The sequence below is a fragment of the Prionailurus viverrinus genome, chromosome D1, assembly GCF_022837055.1.
Source record: "Prionailurus viverrinus isolate Anna chromosome D1, UM_Priviv_1.0, whole genome shotgun sequence".
Taxonomy (NCBI): Eukaryota; Metazoa; Chordata; class Mammalia; order Carnivora; family Felidae; genus Prionailurus; species Prionailurus viverrinus.
In genome coordinates, this window is record NC_062570.1 from 89,219,417 (window position 1) to 89,240,871 (window position 21,455).

The 21,455-nt window shown below is 48.4% G+C and overlaps 1 protein-coding gene and 1 long non-coding RNA gene across 18 annotated transcripts in view; one reads left to right on the plus strand and one right to left on the minus strand.

Moving 5' to 3' along the window:
* Window positions 1–4,485: 4,485 nt before the first annotated feature.
* LOC125147108 (uncharacterized) lies at window positions 4,486–21,024 on the minus strand. Its single transcript, XR_007145011.1, has 3 exons — window positions 20,740–21,024; window positions 20,183–20,229; window positions 4,486–5,150 (listed from the first exon to the last, which is right to left on the minus strand). It is a non-coding gene; the product is annotated as an uncharacterized LOC125147108 (long non-coding RNA).
* CD44 (CD44 molecule (Indian blood group)) overlaps window positions 18,785–21,455 on the plus strand; it is an 89,769-nt gene continuing 87,098 nt past the window's right edge. For 3 of the 17 annotated variants that reach the window (XM_047824113.1, XM_047824111.1, XM_047824112.1), the window contains exon 1: window positions 18,802–19,096. In XM_047824113.1, coding sequence (XP_047680069.1) covers window positions 19,030–19,096 — 67 coding nt within the window. In that variant the 5' untranslated portion in view covers window positions 18,802–19,029. Of the gene's footprint in view, window positions 19,097–21,455 lie in introns of all 17 variants that reach the window. The other 14 variants (XM_047824100.1, XM_047824101.1, XM_047824102.1 and 11 more) reach the window with 12 other exon arrangements.

Genomic DNA, 21,455 nt, shown 5'->3' on the forward strand with positions numbered 1-21,455 from the left:
GGAGGCAGACTCAGCTCCTACTCTTGGGGTCCAGTTACATGATGCTCCTTCATTCAGGCCCCATGAACCTCCTCCTTGATAATATCCCTCCCACTCTCCTCCCTCCTCTGCCTTTAACTGCGGTAGATATTACCAAACCGCCATCCACAAAAAATAAGGCCATTTGAAGTCCCATCAACTGTTTAAAAGGTGCGGGTAAGTGCTTATATCTCTATGTACTATCCAGCCCTGCATATTACCAACCCAGAGGAGGGCATTTGTCGGCATGAGCACTGGGTGTTGTATGGAAATCAATTTGACAATAAATTATATTTAAAACAATTTCTTTTTTCATTTTTTATTGGGGCATCCGGGTGGCTCGGTCGGTTAAGCGTCTGACTTTGGTTCAGGTCATATTCTTGTGGTTCATGGGTTTGAGCCCCGCATTGAGCTCTGTGCTGACAGCTCGGAGCCTGGAACCCGCTTCACATTCTGTGTCTCCCTCTCTCTGTCCCTCCCCTGCTCATGCTCTCTCTCTCTCTCTCTCAAAAATAAATAAACATTTAAAAAATGTTTTTAAATAGAAAAATTTTATTGTGGTAAAAAAAATGCATAACACAAATTTTGCCATCTCAACCATTTCTAAGTATATGTCGTACAGGGGCATTAAACGCGTACACGTTGACGTGCAACTGATCTCTAGAAGTTTTCTTTCTTGCAAAACTGAAATTCTTACCCACTGAACAACCCCCCATTTCTCCTACCCTACCAACCACCATTGTCCTTTCTGTTTCTATGAATTTGACGAGTCTAGATACCTCACCTAGGTGGAATATTACAGTGCTTGTCTTCCTGTGACTAGCTTATTTCGCTTAGCATGATGTCCTCCAGGTTCATTCATGTTGTAGCATGTGTCAGCTTTCCTTTCTTTTGAGGACGGAATGATGCTACATTGTGCGCCTTCATTTATTTGTCCATGAAAATGTGTGTTGCTTCCGCCTTTTAGCTCTTGTAAATGATGCCGCTATGAACGCGGGTGCGCAAATCTCTCTTCAAAATTCTGCTTTCAATTCTTTGGTCTAGACACCCACAAGTGGGATTGCTAGCTCATGTGGCAATTCCATTTTGAATTTCTGGAGGAACCACCATACCGTTTTCCATAATGGCTGCACCGTTTCACCTTCCCACCCCCAGGGTACAAGGATTAGAGCGTCTCCACACCCTTGCTGGCGTTTGAGATAGTAGCCATCCTAATGGGTGTGAGGTGACATTTCACTGGAGTTTTTAATTTGCGTTTCCCTAATGATGAGTGGCATTGAGCATCTTTTCATGTTTGTTGGTTCAATCTGCTTCAGTTTGTTATTTACTTTTCTTTTTCCATTATGTTTGGAGGTCAAAGAGGAACGCTTACCACCATGATGAGATGTTTCCACTCTCCAGGCTCGCAAGGACGAGATCCCAGCTTTGCAAACAACAGTTGAAGTCGGGAAGGAGTTGCACCCCAGGGATGGTAGGAGATTCACGTTCCGCTCACCATGCTAGTCGCATGCCAGGTTTACACAGCACTCTCTAAAGTCACACACGCCGTTTCAATCATCACAGCAGCCTTGCAAGGTGCAGAAGGCAGAGGAGGAAATTGAGGTTCAGACATGAGAACACAGAAATAGAAGGAGACTGGTTCTTTAAAATCCCAACCACTGAAACAGATGCCTAGTGATGCGCAGGAGACATAGCTGGCTGCCCACCTGACATCTGTTGTCCCCTTTCCCTTGTGTCAGAGCCCCGGGTTTCTCAGTGTGTCCACCCTCTCTAGCTATGAACAGGGCTAAGACAATAATGGGGGCTTCGTCCTCTCGCGTAGAGATTGGTTTAGTAAGGGCCGGTGCAGTGTGAGGGGTATTTTAGGGAAGAGCTCCTCATTTAAAACATAAAACAAAGACGGCATGGTCCCTTTTCTTTTTCTGGATGAGGTAATTCCTGGATGGGATGCCTAGGTACCAGGGGACCACGAGCAGGACCAGTCTTAGGAGGAAGTCAAGGGGCAGCAGGCAGAGCAGAAAAAGAGAAAGAACCTGAATTCGATATCACTGAGTAACATTGCTAACACCACCTTCTTGTGATGGGAAATAAAAAATCCGTATTGCCTGAGCCAATTTGAACTGGGATTTTTGCTTTTTGTTTGGGAGTTTTTGTTGCTGCTGTTGTTGTTACTGACGTAATCCTATTACGTGATGGATGGAATTATAAATTGACAGAAAAGCAATGTGACAACATGATTCAAGAGCCATCAATGCCAGGGGCACGTGGATGGCTCAGTCGGTTAAGTGTCTGACTCTTGGTATAGGCTCAGGTCGTAGTCTCACGGTTCGTGGGTTTGAGCCCCAAGTCGGGCTCTGTGTCAATGGCGTGGAGCCTGCTTGGGAGTCTCTCTCTCTGTCTGCCCCTCCCCTGCTTGCACTCTCTGTCTCTCAAAACAAATAAATAAACATTAAAAAAAAAATGTAAAGAGCCGTCAAGGTCAGAGCTCCACCCCTATCTCGGGGGTGCCAGCTGTGGGTCAACACTGTCCTAGGGATAAAGACTATTCTGGGGGGTCATGGGGAAGGCGAAGAGAGGAGAAGAGAAAGAGTGGGTGTAACTGTAGCCGTGAGAGGTCCAAACGGTAAGACTGGACCTGTCATCATCATGTGCCACGGGCCAGTATGGGATCACATATTGGGTCCAAAAAGAAACCTACTGTTCCCTGGCCTGACATTTCCATGCCGAGAAACTGCAGCTAAAAACACCCCTGGCCTCTCTGACCATCCTTTGCACTCTCTTTTCTGACAGTGAGTTTGGAAAAAGACCAAATGGTCTCCATGGGACTCCTCCCCCTCCGTCACTTTCAGATGCACCTGCCTGCAGCGGGGTCCCTTCTAGGCCCATCAGCTCCCTGGCAAGTGCCAGAAGCCTGAAGGCTATTTTGAGGGGGGGAAATGCTTCACGCTCATTTATGTGGCTGCCTAGTGAGGCCTTATTCTTTTCTTCAGCTGCTCCTGCGAATAAAGCCGTTATCCTCACCTCCGTCTACCTGACTCCTGAGTGTACTTCCTCTTTGATTCTGAACTCAGGAAGGAAGGCAAAAGGCACCATTCATTGGACCCCTACACCTTGACCCCAAACACAAAATTAACAAGTAGTTAACTCAATACAAAAGCTCACATCACCTCTACTAGTCTCCTGCTCCCATAGAATTATACGTCCTGCAGGACGGGGAAGGGGTCGTTTTAACATACCTGCGGCATCTGGGACCAGGGTCCGAAAAAGGCTTTGGAAGAGCCTTGGAAGAGATCAAGTTAGGGCTGAGATTCGACCAAAGTCTCAGACTCAGGACGGACACATTTGTGAAGGGAGCAAGGGGCACAATGAGAGGTATCAGTAAAGCAAGAATAGCTGAAGTAATTTGACCCGTCGGGTTATGGGGCAAACCGGTTTGAGTTTGCCTCTAGAAACATTTTCACTTTCAGCCACATGGGGTTGAGTCAGCTTAGTCTAAAGGAACAGAAAAACAGCGTGAGTGCGAGGATAGTAACAGCAGCCATGGGATGCGTCCTAGTAACAGCCCAAATGTACGGAATCTACGGTATTTTGTTTAATTCGGTCCTCACTGCGACCACACGGATTAGGGACTCTATTTGCCTTCTTTCACTTCGGAGGAAATTGAGACTTAGAAAGACAGTTGGTCCAAGGTTACACAGCTAGCAAGTGCCAAACCTGTGTTTTTAACCCTACGGGGACTCCACACTTCATACTAACTCCATATTGCGATCAAACTATCCCAACCATTTTCATTTCTGATGACTTTTTGAGACAATAATTCAAGGAAAGCAAAACATGACGTGCATAAACATTTCCACTAAAATGTTCTATATAATTGTGACCAGAGGAAGCAACTGAAATGTATATCAGCAAGGAAATATTTTAATATGTTACACTGTATCCAGTCAATGAAATGCTGGACATCATTTTATTTGCCTTTTTTTTTTTAAAGTTTATTTATTTTTGAAAGAGAGACCAGGGGAGGGGCAGAGAGAGAGGGAGAGAGAGAGAGAATCCCAAGCTGGCTCCGACATGGAGCTCAAACTCATGAACTGGGAGATTGCGACCTGAGCCGAAATCAAGAGCCAGACGCTTAACCGACGGAGCCACCCAGGCGTCCCTGGACATAATTTTAAAACAGTAATTCTGGAAGTTACGTTGAAAAATGAGCATGACAGAATAAACGGTAAGGGAGCAAAGCAGGAGGGAAAAGCAGGAGGGAAAACGTTGCATCCACCATCATGGCAATAGTTAGAAAAAAACTCAACCTGGCCATCCATGATCCAAAACTGAAAGGAAAATAGGCAAGAGCCAAATAACTTTTTCAACATTTATTTATTTTTGGGATAGAGAGAGACAGAGCATGAACGGGGGAGGGGCCGAGAGAGAGGGAGACACAGAATCGGAAACAGGCTCCAGGCTCCGAGCCATCAGCCCAGAGCCTGACGCGGGGCTCGAACTCACGGACCGCGAGATCGTGACCTGGCTGAAGTCGGACGCTTAACCGACTGCGCCACCCAGGCGCCCCGCCAAATAACTTTTAATAGTGAGTGGAGTCTAGGTTGATTTCTCCCTCTTCTTTCTTCTTTCTTTCTTCTTCCTACTTCCTTCTTCTTCTTCTTCTTTTTAGTATTTTCAACACTGTAGAGGCCCTACCATGTCAAGAAACACAGAACAGATCTGCATGGGACACTGTAGGTAGAAGCATGTGTTTGCATATCAGCTAGCTCGCTGGTGGGGAGAGGGGTTACTGGGCATACTGGCGGGAGCTTAATGTGTGGCTCGGCCTCCATCAACCTGCAGATATCTCTCTGACCTTGAGAAGACTGTATCTGGATTCTCCTCCTCTCCTGCCCTAGGTCCCCTTTACCTTGAAGCAGACCCTGAGGTCACGAGTGCAGGTTTCTACAAGCATCTCACAAGGGTAGGAAAGTTTGGCCCTGCCTCCAGACAGCTTGAATCCCGAAGCTCCACAGAGTGGGGAGGTTCTCTGGAATTTTCCCGCGGTGCTGGTGACGTCACCAAGACGTGGGCAGAGAAGTGTGCGGGCCGGGACAGGCGGGGAAGCGAAGAGGAGTACACCATAAACTTTTCTAGAGGAAATGAGATGCAAATTAGTAGAGAGAGAAACAAATGCTGAGGTGCTAGATGATGGGGAGAGACCTTCTCAGATGGTTAAGACAGGAAAAAGCAGTCCATGGCAACCCTCTGTACAATAGAATGAACAAGGGCTTTGACATGAGGCCAGGCTCCATCGATGGCTCCGTTGCTGTGTGACTGTGGGCAAACCACCTAACCTCTCTGATCCTCAGATTTTCTATCTGTAAGTGACTGTAGCCATTCCAAAAACACAGAGTTCTGTGAGAGGTCCTGAATAAGCCCTTCTCCTGATAACATAACTGGTACTTCCCTCGTTCTCTGTAGATATGGGGCTCTGTAACCACTGAGACAGCAAAACATGCCCTGTGCCCTCTACGCCCATCCCATGCAATAGCTTCTTGTCATTCTGTCTTTCTCTCAAATAAGGGACCAGAGAAGCCTGTCACTGCTTCGTTAGAGGAAGAGAAAGGGGTGTGAAACAAAGATGTCCTGGGGGCTGCACCCCAGAGCCCTCCTTCTGCTCTGAGGGTGAGTTTCCAGATTGCGTGTGATGAGAATGGAAACATGAGAGGTCTAAGTCAGGCCACTAGGGACTGACACTCCGTGGGTGGGGACGAAAGAGGGACAAACCCCGGCTAGAGGGGGTGGCAGATGGGCAGACCAACGTGAGGGGAGAGAGCGCAAAGTTGTAAGGAAGAGAATATTTGTGGCTGGCGGGAGGGGAAGCCAGTCGAGAGACAGGGATGAGGGGAAGCTGGGGAGGCTGAGCCTTGTGAGGAGGGCAGGGAGGAAGAGAAAAGAGACACAACAGGAGGAAAACATAAAGTTAAAGAAGGTGGAGGGGGTGCCTGGCTGGATCAGTTGGTCGAGCGACTGACTCTTGGTTTCAGCTCAGCTCATGATCTTGCAGTTTGTGGAATCTAGCCCCACATCCGGCTTTGCGCTAACAGAGCTCTCTCTCTGCCCTTCCCTTACTTGTGCCCTCTCTCACTCTCAAAATAAATAAACTTTAAAAAAAAAAAAAAGGAAAGTAGAGAGAATAGGGGCTGAGACCAAAAGCATCTGAGAAACTGATAGAATTCCCATCACCCCTCTGCATCCCGCCCACATCACCCCCCGCACCCCCTCACAGCACTGGTAACTCTGAACACAACCTTAAGGGGAGCAGCCATCGGCCACTGGACGTGGGGCTATTTCTCCGCACGATGAGGCAACAGAAGTGCCATTGTTGGTTGACTTATCTCTGGAGAAACATGACCTCCGTCTTGGGGGGTCCCTCTGCCCCACAAGCCTGGGCCAGAATAAATACAGTTCTCCATCCTTGAACAAGGCAAGCCATGGCTGGAACATGCCATCGCTGGTGTAGCCCCATCTGGGCTGGGAAAGGGGACTGCTCTGAGAAGGCCAGCTTAGGTACAATTGGGATGAAAGCCAAATATGTCTTAGGTACATCCTCTCGTTCTGGGGTTTCCCTCTGGCTTTTCCGGAGGGCTCAGAGTTTCCATGCCTTTGCTTACATCTTTGGTCACTGGGCCAAACTCGCTGGTGAGGAATGGTCTTCTAGATACTGACCCAGAGGCTAAAGTGACCAAGAAGACTTCAACAGTTCTGAGGCTAGACATGGAGCCTCAGCTGCGTGGCAGAAGGGGGGACTGATCGAAACTTCTCTGGATGATGTCGTATGGTGGCCCTGCCTCCTGCTGCCCAGATTTTGTCATCCTCCCCCACATCACTTTTCAGAGGCCACCTGACAGAGCCACTTACAGCACCTGTAAGACCAGGCCAGATCCCCCTCAGTCCCATTTCCCACAGGACTGGGGTACGTGAGGGTGGGCGGGACTTCCTTTCTAATTCTACTGCAGGCAGAACGGGTCCACCCAGTGTGTGGTGGAGACTGCCCTCAGGACCAGGGTGTTTCCTTGGAGATGATGTCACAGCTACTCAGCATGTATGTGTGTGTGCGTGCACGTGTGTGCACATGCACCTGAATACCCATTTATGTTTATTGCATCTTAATATATTTTTAAAATAAGATTATTTGGGGGCGCCTGGGTGGTTCAGTCGGTTAAGCGGCCGACTTCGGCTCAGGTCATGATCTCATGGTCTGTGAGTTCGAGCCCCGCATCGGGCTCTGTGCTGACAGCTCAGAGCCTGGAGCCTGTTTCAGATTCTGTGTCTCCCTCTCTCTGACCCTCCCCTGTTCATGCTCTGTCTCTCCCTGTCTCAAAAATAAATAAAACGTTAAAAAAATTTTTTTTAAATAAAATAAGATTATTTGATTCAAAAGTGTGAATATATATATATTACATATGTATGTGTTATATATATATATCATTATTGCTGATTTTGAATTTTCTCCATTAGTGGTTTATATATATATTAAAATTTTATAATATATATTATAAAATATAGACATATATTTTAATATATATAAACCACTAGTGGAGAAAATTCAAAATCACCAATAATGTAATGACAGTATTGTGGTTTATGTTATTTCAAAGAGCCCTTATCTTTTAGAGACACATAATGAGGGCGCCTGGGTGGCGCAGTCGGTTAAGCGTCCGACTTCAGCCAGGTCACGATCTCGCGGTCCGGGAGTTCGAGCCCCGCGTTAGGCTCTGGGCTGATGGCTCAGAGCCTGGAGCCTGTTTCCGATTCTGTGTCTCCCTCTCTCTCTGCCCCTCCCCTGTTCATGCTCTGTCTCTGTCCCCAAAATAAATAAACGTTGAAAAAAATAGAGACACATAATGAGCAATCTACCGATAAAAAGATACGATGTCTGGTATTTGTTTCAAAATAATCAGGTGGTGAGGAAGGAAGTAGGAGGTGCAGATAGGTAGAATGGGCCATGAGTTGGTAATTGTTGAAACCGGGTGATGGGCATGTGGGAATTTATCATACTCCTTTTTTTAAAAAAAGAGAGGTGTCTGTGGTCAAATAGTATTGGGGAAAACTGTGTACTATGGCCCCCTCTTGGAAACTTACAGTGCATCTTGGTGCTATATTTTATATCGCTGGAGAATAGGGACCATATGAGTGTGCTGAGAACCCATCCACAGAGCCTCGCATGGTGTCTGATGCTACCAAACACTTAAGAAATGGTTGATGCGTGGGGCGCCTGGGTGGCGCAGTCGGTTAAGCGTCCGACTTCAGCCAGGTCACGATCTCACGGTCTGGGAGTTCGAGCCCCGCGTCGGGCTCTGGGCTGATGGCTCAGAGCCTGGAGCCTGTTTCCGATTCTGTGTCTCCCTCTCTCTCTGCCCCTCCCCCGTTCGTGCTCTGTCTCTCTCTGTCCCAAAAATAAATAAAAACGTTGGAAAAAAAAAAAAATTAAAAAAAAAAAAAAAAAAAAAGAAATGGTTGATGCGTGAAAAAAAACCAAGGAAGGGTGCTTAGAGTAGGGACACCTGTTCACCTCTTTTAACCTAGTGTTTCCCAAATGTATTTGTTTATGAAAAGTCTGTGATTGAAGAGCACCTTTATATTAAAATCTTTTGCAATTAGTATTTGGGAACATGATCTCAGAGCAGGTTATAAATAGTATTAAAACTGGGCTCCCAAGGTTCCAGTGAGTTGGCAAAGAAAGCCACCGGTTTATAATCCAGGACTACATGGGCCATTTCCCGCCTATAAACTGTGTTCAAGTTCCCAGATGGCTGGTCTTGGAATCAAACCCATGCTGGCAGTCCATTCTCTTTCCTCTTGCCCCAAACCTTCTCCCGATGTTTTCAATTGGACGAACCCAGTATTCAAGTGGAAAACAAGAAGAAAAGTGAACAGGACACTTGGAAGGTGTAGGAATGCTCAATGAGTGAAGCCAGTCTCCTTTCTCATGGTTGTGGCATCGTAGGCGAAGTAAGCCTAGGGGAAAAGTGATGAAACATAAAAACCTGGACATCTCCTTGAGGAGGTCTAAATCAGGAGAAGGAATGCAGGAAGGGATTCATCAGAAGAGCCAGGGATGGATTCACCTCCACTTTCACCCCCTTTCCACTGGACTCACGGTTGGACTCCATTGCCCAGGGATGGCTAGAACCCATTCAATGGGACATGGATGGAAGTGATGGTCCCATACCAGGCCTGGCTTATAACCACCCCACCACTACCACCACCAGACAGTGCTCCTACATGCTCCTTTTCCTTCCACTGATTGAATGGGAATGGCCCCAGCAGCGTTGAGAAGTGCAGAGCCTCCGTTAACATGAATCTTCCATCGTCCCCAACATCTTCCCTATCCAGAAACCCTCGTAAGTATTAGAGGACTCAAAAATAAACCTCTATGTATTTGAGCCATTTTATATATATATATATATATATATATATATATATATATATATATATATTGCTGAGTTAATTTGTCACTAGCTAAAATTAGGCCACAAAACATGGAAAGAGAAAGCCATCTGAAAGATAGAATGAAAAATGGGCTAGGGCAGTACCTATAAAGCCAAGAAAGGACAGAATTTAAAGGAAAGGTATAATCGTAACTACATCTGGTAGAACTTGAGACATGAGGAGGTTGGCTGGGGGATGATGAGCTTTTGAGGATAATTTTTCTCTTTGATGAAAGGAGAGAACCATATGATGAAAGATCCTTTTCTTCTTGCCTACCTCCTTTCTTCAGCTTTGGACACCGTCAAATGAGGATTTAATGCCGGGATCTTCGGTAACTATTTTGTGACATGAGGCAAAGTGCATTGGGAATGGAAGCTGGCATGTTAACAGTGGTACAGGAAGATGAACAGATTTTATGTCTATCACACTATCATTGAGCCACCGAACAAACTCTGGAACTACTTTTTTCTGTACTTTTTGTTAACAAAAAAATAATAAAGGCTTTCTTTTAAAAAAAAATAACGGTAACTTCAATTTTTTGGACCTGCTCTATTCCAAAACCTATGTTAAGCTAAATAGATGCATTGTTACACGGTGTACTTTAATTTTCACAATAATAATATACAGCATTAAATGAGCAACTTAAGCTCTAAGAGGTTGAGTAAATTGTCCAAGGTTACATAGCAAATATGATATTGCATCCAAAGTAATAAGTTAAACGAGCCAGACAAGTGCGAAGACCCTATTGCAAACTGGTGGATGGGGTTGGACCAGGAAAAGAAAAGGATTTAGCAGGTTTGGAGAGGGTACAATGGAGCTGGAGGGTGACTTTCTAACAAGACCATCTATCAAGATCACTCAGGTACCCTTATCTATAGAGCTTTTTGGGAATATACCTGGTCAATGTCACCCCTTTCTGAAGTCCTTTTTTATTTACTACTCCTCAGCCAGTTCATTACAAAAATGCATCGGAGGGTGATTAGACTTTCTTTAAAGTGAACTTACATGTTAGATTTTTACTGCTTACTTAGATTCTCCTCCACATATAGGCACATGGGAGAATCACCCTCTCTCAGCTCGCTTACAATTAGATGGGATCACGTGACTAGTTTTAGCCAATGGGGTGTAAGCAGAAACGGCATGAATTATTTCTGAGCCAAAGCATTTAGTCACTGGTAAGAGATCCTTTACTGTTCTGTTTCCCTGATGCAGCCGTTCTGTTAAAATGCAGGTGCCATAAAATCAAACCACGCAGAATCACTGGGCTACCGCATGGAAGACAGCCGCTTTGAAGAATTGCCTGGACCTACAGTAGACTTAGCATGACAAGAAGTCACTTGGACGATCGCCTTAATCCACTGAGATTTTAGTGATGTGGCCACTGCAGCATAACCTGGGATCTAACCTGACTAATGCAACTTAATATTCCATCCTTCTCAGAGATGGTAAATATTGATCACGAGTGTTACCATCGCCTCATCTATTCTATATATTCTTAAGCCATCACTGAACTCTTCCCCACTGAGCTGTAAGGCTTCTGAATCTTTCTCATCACAGTGACCTAAGCAGTCACTACTAGTTCACCAGAGCCGGAGAGTCAAGGAAAACCCACCCAAACCCTTCTGAAATCAGCACAAAATCCTGACTTCCTACTGTGGCCTGCAAGGCCACCCAAGAGCTAAAGCTGACCCTCCTTCACTTTCTCGCTCACTCACTCAGCTCCGGCCCCACTGGCCTTTTCTGTTCTTCAAACATACCAAGAATATTCTCATCTCAAACCTTTACGTTTGCTCTGCCTCCTTTTTCGGAAGTGCTTCTCTAATGTTTTATACGCGGCTCAAATGTGGCCTCTTCAGACAGACTTTGCCTTCTACCTTATTAAATTTACCCTGCACCCTCCCCCAACGTCCTCAGTAATAACAAAATACTGGTCTCTCTCTCTCTCTCTCTCTCTCTCTTTCTGCTGTATTCCCAGTAATTAGAGTAGTACTTGATGCAAACAAGTGATTGGCCAACCCTGATCTAGACCATAATCATTTTGGGGAGAGAGGGTGGGTCTAGTTCCCCTTTGGTTTTCCCTTGGTGCTGAATCCATGTAATACGTACTGGAGATGTCCATTAAATTCCTGGCTGATGGCTAGAAGACTTTCATCTCCCTTCCTATCATGGTGGGCTCATGTCTGTGCCCTTTTGTCCTCCCTCCACCACTCACACACTCTCCTTCCCCTTCCCTCACCACAACCTCCCCCAATGAAGTACAAGTTTCTTTCTCACCCACACAACGTCCTCTACAGTCACAGTCTACTGTGGCTGAGAAACAGTACCCAGCAATAAAACGGGTTTTGGCCTGGCCTCACATCCAAGTTCACTACCTATAACCTTTTCTGCAGGAGTTAACACCGAGACCCATCCAGACTTGGCTAGAGTGTTAGGCCTGTGCATTGGAGCCCAGAAGTTTTACCCGCTGGGTGTTTTGAAGAGAAGCAGCTGTTACCATTTGCCAGCTGAAGGGTTTTGCTTTTGAAATAGTCTATGAGGCGTGTTCAGGCAGAAAGGAGAGTTCTGGAGAAGGCCTGGGAAGGCCTGCCACTCATTTGGAGTGCCACACAACTGTGGGCAAACCTTCAGGGATGTCTGGTTTCAGTAACAGTGCAGGAGAAATCATTGCATTCTTTGGGTATAATTGGATGCTAAGGGGGAGGGTTTGTAGGTGAGGTTAAGTAGTGAAAAAACATGGAATGCAGAATCACAGGACCTGAGATTAGAGCCCGAAGTCCTGAGTAAGAATGAGTAGTCTCTACCCTCCACCTTAGCAACCTTCCCTCCACCACCCCTACTCTAACAACAGTTTCTAAAGGCATCTTCCGTCTAAAAGGACATTTATTGGAATAAAACTCAGTGAAAACGAGTTCAAACTCCAGTTGGCTTGCATTGTTGCTAGATCCAGAATCAGAAAGCGGTCGAGATTTTCTGTCCCTGCATCTTGTAATGGCAAGAAAGATCTCCCTCAAGTAAAATAAAGAGGCTTGGGACAAGTCACCCAACCTTTCCAAGCCTCAGTTACCTCATCTGTAAAGGAGGAGTGAACTTTTCATAGGGTTGTTGCGGTAATTAAATAACTTTGGCATACGTACTAAGTGCTGGTGGTAGTGACCATGGTGGTAATTGTGGTGATGATGGCGGGGGGTCTGGCGGTGGTGGTGATGGTAGCAGTGACAATGGCATTGGTGGCGGTGACAATGGCATTGGTGGCATTGGTGGCGATAGCAGCAGCAGAGGAGTGATGAGAATGAGTTATGACAGAACGAAGAATGTTTAAATTGTGCCCAGCACACAGCAGTCACATAGTGAAGGAACAAAGGGAACAATTTTCAGGCAACCCAGGGACATTAGTCACCGTTTATACGCCAACTATGAATACGGCCAGCACGAATCATGCTTAGATGTTCATCAATGCCATTCCCTTCCAGCCTTCCAGTAGACGGTTAGCTACCAATTCGTATGAAACGGAAAGAAAATGAATAAAGATTTTAGGTGCTCTATGAACTTAAAAGGAATACAATTGCATTTCTCTTAAATAATAATAACATATACAGTAGAGACTGTCTTACTTCTCTCACGTCAGTCTCTCACTTCCCCTCAGCTAGCCTTCCGCATAAAGCCACACACCATTAATTCAAATTTCACCTTCAAAAATTCACATTTCTAAATTAACTACCATTGAACTGTGGGCTTTGACCTATCGGCATACTGCTTTAACTTTCAAAGCTCTGCATCACAGCTGCAACTGACATGGATGTATCCGGAATCAAGAGGCATCCGGTCCCCTTGGCATTTCTAGGGCGCGCTGGCCACACTGGCTATTTTATTTACCGTCCTTTGAAAGCCTTGGTAATGCTCAAAGCTCAGCACTGTAATCATACTTGGTTAGCTCGAGACTAATTAGTCATTCGATGCCATTTATTTGTCATGAAGATTGCTTTCCAAATTACCAGTTTATTTAGCCTTCACTAATAATTATTTCACAAGGGCTTTTTCACCACTGTTCATTTGCATGTGTAGAATTTACTCATTGAGAATGAACTAAAGATGGAATTTTTTTTTTTTTTTAGTTGAAGTTGAACTGGAATGGTGTTTGATTTACTCTGCCAGATCGCTCCTTCTGTGGTAAGCAGCCCCATGTAGGAATTCAATGTTGTCCCTTTAAAAGCGTCTGGTGGCCTGCTGTGTTTATAATCCTCAAATCCCATGATTCAGTCCCACCTCCCCGCCTTGCTCCACACACTCCTGCTCACATTTGGTTTAGATTTGACTTTTTCGTTGCTTAGGAAGAACAAGATTTTTTACTAGTCAGAAGCCAGCAGGCCCCCAAATTCAGGAAAAATAAACATACGAATCCTAGTCTGCTAGAGTGAACCACGCTCAAATTCCACCAGGTCTGAAAACGGTCACCCAGATCGGACGCCGCGGCTTGCATTTGTCTAGAAGGCGTCAGCTTGTCCAAATGCTGCTATCTATTGGCTCCTGTAATTCCCAAAGTCACCCTGTAAAGTGTCTCGGGAGGAAAAAGAACAAGCCATTCTTTATTGGGAAAGGTATATATGTCAGAGACAGGGAATAGTCAGGAACTGAGAGTCTCGTAATGACAGCATCTAAGACAGACATGGCCCTGTCCTCAGGTAGCTTCGCGGTTGGTGGATAGCTGAGCCCTACCAGGAGGCCGGCCCCCCAGTAAAGAGTCCTGACGCCTTCTTTCACTTACTATTCACAACAGACTGTGAGAAAGAACTTATGAACCTCATGTGGTAGATGAAATAACCCAAACTCCCAGAGGTTAAGTGACCCAAGTGAACTCACCGGGCTGATAAGGGGGTGAGCCACTGCTCAGACCTGGGCTTCCTTGGTCCAAGGCTGCCAGTCGTGTCCTGGACCCTGACCTAGCAGTGTAACCTCATGTTAAGTCAGATCAATTCAAGCTCTCTCTTCCAGTTTCCCACATCCCCTGGTTTCACTTAGAAAGGCAATTGGTGCAACACACAACAGATACTGAACATCCAAAATCAGGAACTTTGAGGACCTAAGCGTTATACAGTCTCAAAAAAGAGCATGGGAATGTCTTTGTGAGAGCGTGGTATGGCCAGTGTAGGGGGGAGGGGGCGGGGGGCGGGGAGTGTGGGGTGGAAAGACGGTGAGAGGGTTAGCGCAAAGAGGTGATCCAGGAATTCCCAAAGGTTGGCCCTGACTCAGTGAATTGTCAGGTCAGTTTGAAATGACTCACTTGTGGCATGGGGCAAACAACCTCAGTCAGTCCCTCACTAAACTGTCGGGAAGCAGGCAGGCAAAATATTTCCTCCTGGAAGAATTTGCATGGCCCCCTAACCTTTGTGAGGCACCTTCCCACTCTGGGCTTCATCTGCCGATTGTTAACAACTTGCACATATGCAGCAGGGAACCAGGCTTCGTCGGAGATGGCCCCCGTTGAGCGGTTTTTATATAACTTTTTCAAAGTAAAACCCTTTGTGGAAATGAAGCCTCCCACAGTCCTCTAAGGTTATCAAACTGATAAGCTTGGAACTTTTGCGCTTGGAATGGGGTCAGGGTGGGGGGAGGCACAGCCCCCGCTTAAGCCTTTGCTTTGATCTCTGTGTCTGTCTCTGAGGGTCTCCAGGAACCTGCAAGTTCTATGAAACGCGGTAAGACAATGTAAACACATCCTTGCAGTGAATACCATCCCATTTCACTCCCCTCTTGCAACAAGGCCCTGGAAGTAATGGGAGATCTGCGAGGTCACTCCCGGGCCAGTGCCCTTTCCAGGGAACTCACTAGGCCTGGCTTCTCAGGTGATTAAAGTCTGAAGATCTTCTTGGGGGGGGGGGGAGCAGCCTGCCCCCATGTGTTTCAGGAAGGCGGTGCCTCTTGGGGACAGACAACTCTGCCACTACGGGCAGCATTTTTCAAAGCGCCTGCTTTTCCGATAGGGGTCAGAGGCATCGTTCTCTTTCCAGCTGGCACCCTCCCCCGCCCTCCCCCGCCCTCCTCCCCCCTGAATCTTGAAACTGACCACTGGTGGCTGGGGAGCAGGTCCCTGAGAATGCAGGAGGAGCAGCCTACACTCAAGCAGGCTCTCCCCAACTCGAACCCTTACACTGAACTGGAAAGCCTTTGTTATTGGCTGCGGGTTTGTCTCCCCCAAATTCATATTTTGGACTCTTAACCCCCAGTGTGATGGTATTTGGGGGTGGGGACTTTGGGAGGTAATTAGGTCAGGAGGGTGGAGCCCTTATGAAAGGGATTAGTGCCTTGATAAGAAGGACCCACCAGCAAGCTTGGTCCCTCCCCCACCCCATCTCAGTCTCTGTCTCTGTTTCTCTCTCCCTCTCCCTGCCTCTCTCCCTCTCTCCTCCTCCCTCCCTCTCCCTCTCCTTTCCTCCCTCTCTCTCCTTTCCTCTCTCTCCATCTCTCTCCCTCCCTATCTGTCTGCCTCCTTCTCTGTCTCTGTCTCTCTCCCCCCCTTCATGTAAGGATAGAGGACAGCCCTCTGCAAACCCAGAAGACTGTTCTCAGCAGAACCCAGCCATGCTGGCGCCCTGATGTGGGACTTCCCAGCCTCCTGAACTGTGACAAATAAATCTCTGCTGCGTAAGTCATCCAGCCTGTGATGCTCAGTTCTGGCAGCCCAAGCTAACCAAGACGGTGGTGATAGCCACACAATTCTGTGAATGTGCTGAGGGCCACTGCGTGGCTGCAGTGGTAAATGTTAGGACATGTGTATTTTAGCACAATAATAATAACAACAACAATAACAGCAGCAAGAACAACAATGATAATGAAAGTTCTATGGCTCACTATTTCCTAGGGGTCAAGTTCAAACTTCCGGGCGTAGTCTATGACCTGAGCTGGCGGGGGGGGGGGGGGGGGGGTCCTGTTTACCTCTCTGGCCTCCCTTCTTGCTGTCCTCCCTCGATATCTTCATCTAATCGAACATGCAAGCCGCTCTATGACATTGCCTGAGCAAGTCATGTGCTTTCACTTTTCCCTGCTTAGTCACAATTTTGCTTTCAGTCATGATAGCAAACACATTTACGGAGCTTACTATATGCATATATATATATATACATATAGTGCTTAATATATGCAGGACTTTTGAGTCATTTACTGCTCACCAATCCTACGGAAAGGACACTGATATTAACCCCATGTTAGATGTGAGAAAAACCGAGGCCTAGAGGCTAATTTACTTGCTTAAGGTTGCACAACGCAATGTACGAGACCAGGCGTCCTGGTTCCTAAATCCTCGCAGTTAATTACCACAGAGTAATGCTGTTGCTGGATGTCTTGTGCCCTTGCCCTTTCTTCTGAAGAATCCCTCCTCCTCCTTCAAGACCTCAAATATCACCTCCCTTGGGAAGGCCCCCTGGTCTGGTGTTCCCCAGGAAAGGGTGCAGTGCTCTGCGGGCTCTCTTCTCTCAGATGGATAGCATGATGGCTATCCATAGCGATCTTCTGCCGTGGATATTGTCACACATATTTCACAGCACATTTCTTATTGTGTGGTGACAGCCGGCTTGTGAGTCTGATTCCCCGCCAGAGTGTGAGGCCCCTGAAGATACATAGGGCAGAATCTTGATACTCTTGAGCGCTCGCTACGTGCTTGATGAATAAGGAAAGCTGCATGCACTTTCTCTCAATTTTTCAATTTCTTTGAATAAGTAACAAAATCAAAAGGGAATTCCTTTGGCTCGGGAATGCTAGCCTGGCGAGAATTCAGTCCCACGGTCCCTGACAGCCATTACCATTTTCTATGTACCCCACCAGGCGAGAAGCCCATTCAGATACACTTTCAGTGGTCCACATTAACAATAAACACTGCTTTTGCTTGTCAACTGTCAAATCACTGGATGTTACAGGTAGATATGAGATTATAATGCAAAGTATGATTTTTCTTTGTTTTTAATTTTTTAAATGTTTTATTTATTTTTGACACAGAGAGAGATAGAGCATGAGTGGGGGAGGGGCAGAGAAAGAGAGGGAGACACAGAATCCGAAGCAGGCTCCAGGCTGTGAGCTGTCAGCACAGAGCCCGACGCGGGGCTTGAACCCACGAACTGTGAGATCATGACCTGAGCCGAAGTCCGACGCTCAACCAACTGAGCCACCCAGGCGCCCCTCAAAGTATGATTTTTCTAACTCGAAATCCCTCCGGGGACCATCTTCCTCCCTTTTCTGAGATGTATTGGGGAGGACAGATAGGGGCAAGTGGATTAATGTTTGCTTAGCTAGGGATATAAATAGGAGCAAGAGAGAGTGGGTGGGTATTTGGTGGATGAGAGGGTGGATAAAATGGCGAATGGAGATGTGGATGATGGGCACTGGATAGATACACTGAAGAACAAATGTGGCTGGCTGGCTGGCTGGCTGGAGAGGAGGACAGTATACAGATGGATGGATGTAGGGTTATGAAGAGGTGTGGAAAAGTGTATGGGAAGGTGGAGGAGAAGTTGTATGGAAGGGTCGCTGGAAGAGTAAGTGGGAGATGGATGGCTAGAAGAAAGGATGTGCCGTTGGACAAGTGGATGGAAAGGGGTGGGAAAGATGCAACAGCCCTGTAGGATGTGAGCAAAGATGGGTAGAAGATGAATGGGCAGGTGGAACGATGTTTGGGAGGATGAATAAATACAGGTGACTGGATGGATGAATGAGTGGATGGGTCCAGGTGCCAGCCTGGGACTGGAAGATGACACATGGGTTGGAGGAGGGAAACAGCAGCCCCCTGGCTGGCCATCCTTAGCGCTCTCCGAGCCGCCCTGGTAAGAAGGAAAACTCCGCTTCTCTTTCAGGGGAACAAGAGTGCGCTCGTCCTCTTCCCCTGGGAAGAATCACAAGCTCCCCACCCCTCCTTGCCACCGTGAGCTGGGGAGCGCCACTACCCAGTGCCGGACCTCGCCCCCATCCCATCTCCTGTCCCAGAATATCCAGCTGCCGGTGAAATCCTAGAGATCACTCTCCAGCCCCATTCACAGAGAAACCTAGCGGAGAGGAGGGGTCGGAGGCTCAACCCAACCGGGCTAAGGTTTCAGGACGGGCCATCCCCTGGCCCGTCCAGAGGCCGCCCTTCCAGCGGGCCGGGAGAGGAAACCGGTGCTTCCCGGGGCTCACGGGCACCCCCGGGGCCCCCGCGGCGCCCGTTAAGGCCGCCCGCGTTTACGGTCTCTGCGCGGCTCGGGGCGCGGGGCGGGGGCGGAAGGGCCAGCGCAGGGGAGGGCTGCTGCGTCTTTAAACCTCTGCGGGCTGCTTAGTCACAGCCCCCTCGCTTGGGTGTGTCCTGCCCTCGCTCCCTCCCTCCCTCTTAGGTCACTCTTTCAGCCCTTGAATAAAAACTGCACCCAACTTCCCAGGCGCCCTCATTGCCCAGCCGGACCCCAGCCCCCGATAGGCTCCGGCCGCCCAGCTCGCCCCGTGCTCCGCCGGCCCCCGCCCAGCGCACCGGACCCCACCCCCGGCGCCCCGCGCTCGCCCCCTCGGTTCGCTCTCACCATGGACAAGTTTTGGTGGCGCCTAGCCTGGGGACTGTGCCTCTCGCAGTTGAGCCTGGCGCAGATCGGTGAGTCCCTCGGGGGCAGCGGGAGGGAGTGGCCCCGGCGGCCGGGACGGACCCTGCAGCCACCTGGCTGAGTGGGCCCCCGGGGACGGGAGGCCAGCGGGCGGCCAGCGGCGTGGACTTGGAAGGAGAGCGGGGCGAGGATTTGCGCTAAGCTCTCGGAGTGTGGGTTGGTGCGAAGCACCGTTTTGTTGAAAGGAAAAGAGAAAGAGCGAAGAAAGTTGGCCGGGCCGGCTGCCGGCGCGCAGTTTTGGGTGAGGTCGCGGGTGCCGGAGGAGCACAAGGCAGAAAGTAACTGTACTCCAGGGTGCGCGCTGCCGGTGTCTGGACCAACGGGCTCCTGTGCCCAAGGGCGCTGGAAGCCTGGCTGAGCTGTCCCCGGGCAGGGCAGAGCTAGGCGGGGCAGGGGCCGGGGCTACTGACCAGGTGGCCACAGAGGTGTTGGTGTGAGAGCTGGTGGCAATGAGCCTTCCAGAAAGGGGTGCCGGCGCCCTGCGGCTCCCCACCCCGCCTGGGTTCCAAAGCTCTTACAGTTGGCTCCAGTCACTGACTAGCGCTTGTGGGAACTTGAACCAGCTCTGTGAGGTTCTGGGTTTCCACGAGGTGCCAGCCTGGGGCAGGGAGTGTGAGGTGGAAAAGCAATGACTGAACCAGCTACTCAAACCTCCTGCTCCTGCCAATCAGTTAGGGGAAATCCAGACAGTAAGGTGGCTCATATTCCCAGCCTGGCAGCCTCAGAGCAGGGAAGGGGGCGGGGGAAGCCTGGGCATCAGGGTCGTGTTAGGGACCCTGGACCTGGGGCTGCCGATACCCCCATCCAAACAGGGGCTGTATCTTTCAGTGGCTGTGGAGTGGGTGTCGGCATGTGAGGTAGTCTGGTGAGACCGAACTCCAAGCGTTCCTTCCCTTTGTCCATATGTGTACAGATAATTACATGGCTGATTTGCTTATTGCTAGCAAAATTAATTCTTCTTTTAAGAAGTGCCAGCTGGGTCATTAAGACAGCTCAGCCTATGGTTAATTCTGCTCGGCAAGTATTTATTAAACCCAGCTCTGGGGGGTACCAAGAAAGTAAAGATACAGTCTTACCTGGATCCTGCAGACTGGGAATAAGTGGGGATCAAAGATTCAGATTCCTGAAACACAAAGAACAATAATGATAATAGTCATAATAATAGAAGAAATGACAGCACGAGCCAGCATTTTACCGCACGCTTTCACTGTGCCGGGCACTGTGCTCAATGTTTACAAGTGTTGCCTTATTTTGCCCTCACGGTGGCCCAGCGAGAAGCGTCCTGTTACTAGCCCGGCTTCAGGAGGGAAACAAACCGAGACTCAGAGAGGTTAAGTAACTTGCCAGGTCTCACACAGCCAGAAGGATTGGTGCGCATGTGAACCCAGGCCCATTAGTCTGTGTTTAGTGGGAGTACGTTAGACTGTATGTATGGCACGGGCATACTTGGAAAGAGTCTGGGGATGGAGGGTTGAGGTGGACCCGAGGCCATCGGAGGCTTCCAAGGCGACCTGAGCTCCAACAAGTCACTGAAAGGCAAAAACACTTGGGACGCCAGAGAAGAGAAAACCTGGAGTGCAGGAAGAGCCCTGGCCTTCTCTGAGACGTCCAGGGAACTTTATTTGTACATTACCTTCTGGTGATGTCTTCTGCTTTGTTTCTGAGGATTCTGACTCCTGACTCCTTCCAACCTGCCTCCCTGATTCTTCTTAAGGGTCGCATCCCCAAATATTTGACACCATCCTGACCCAGAGACCAGAGGGTTCACTCCTGCCCCACGTTTTCATGCTCCTTTTGGGAAGCGTCCTTTGGAGGAAGCACAAAAAAGTGCCAGTGGCAGTAACTGCCTGGGCCTTGGCTTTCATGTGCTTGTAACGTTGTTTGGAAGGAACTGAGACTTGGAAGGGAGATGCGACTTCACAGCAGCTTGGCGGGGCAGGCAGAGAGGGGAAGGAGGCAGAGGAGGGGGAGGAGAGGCAGTACTTTTGCCCCAGGATCCCAGTTGGGGGTGGGGGACCTCCAGAAGACAATGAGGAAACTTTGGAAAGGAGCAGGGTTTGGGGAGGAAGAAAGGGTCCATCCTTCATATCTGGAAGCAAAAAGTAGAGAAATGGCCAGATGAACTTAAGCAACACTGGACAAGAAATTAAGTTGGAGGACACTGTGAATTAGGTGTCATATGCAGGAAGTAGAAGGTGGCCCTGGGTAGAGGACAAGTGGGATGAGCCCTCCCACGTCTCGTGTCTCTTTTCCCCTGTGGGCCAGAGGTCACTGCTGGGGAATTGTGCCCCTGGTGTTGAGAAAGAGGGGTACATCAGAGAGCTCTTGGGGGTGATAAGTGCCCTTCTG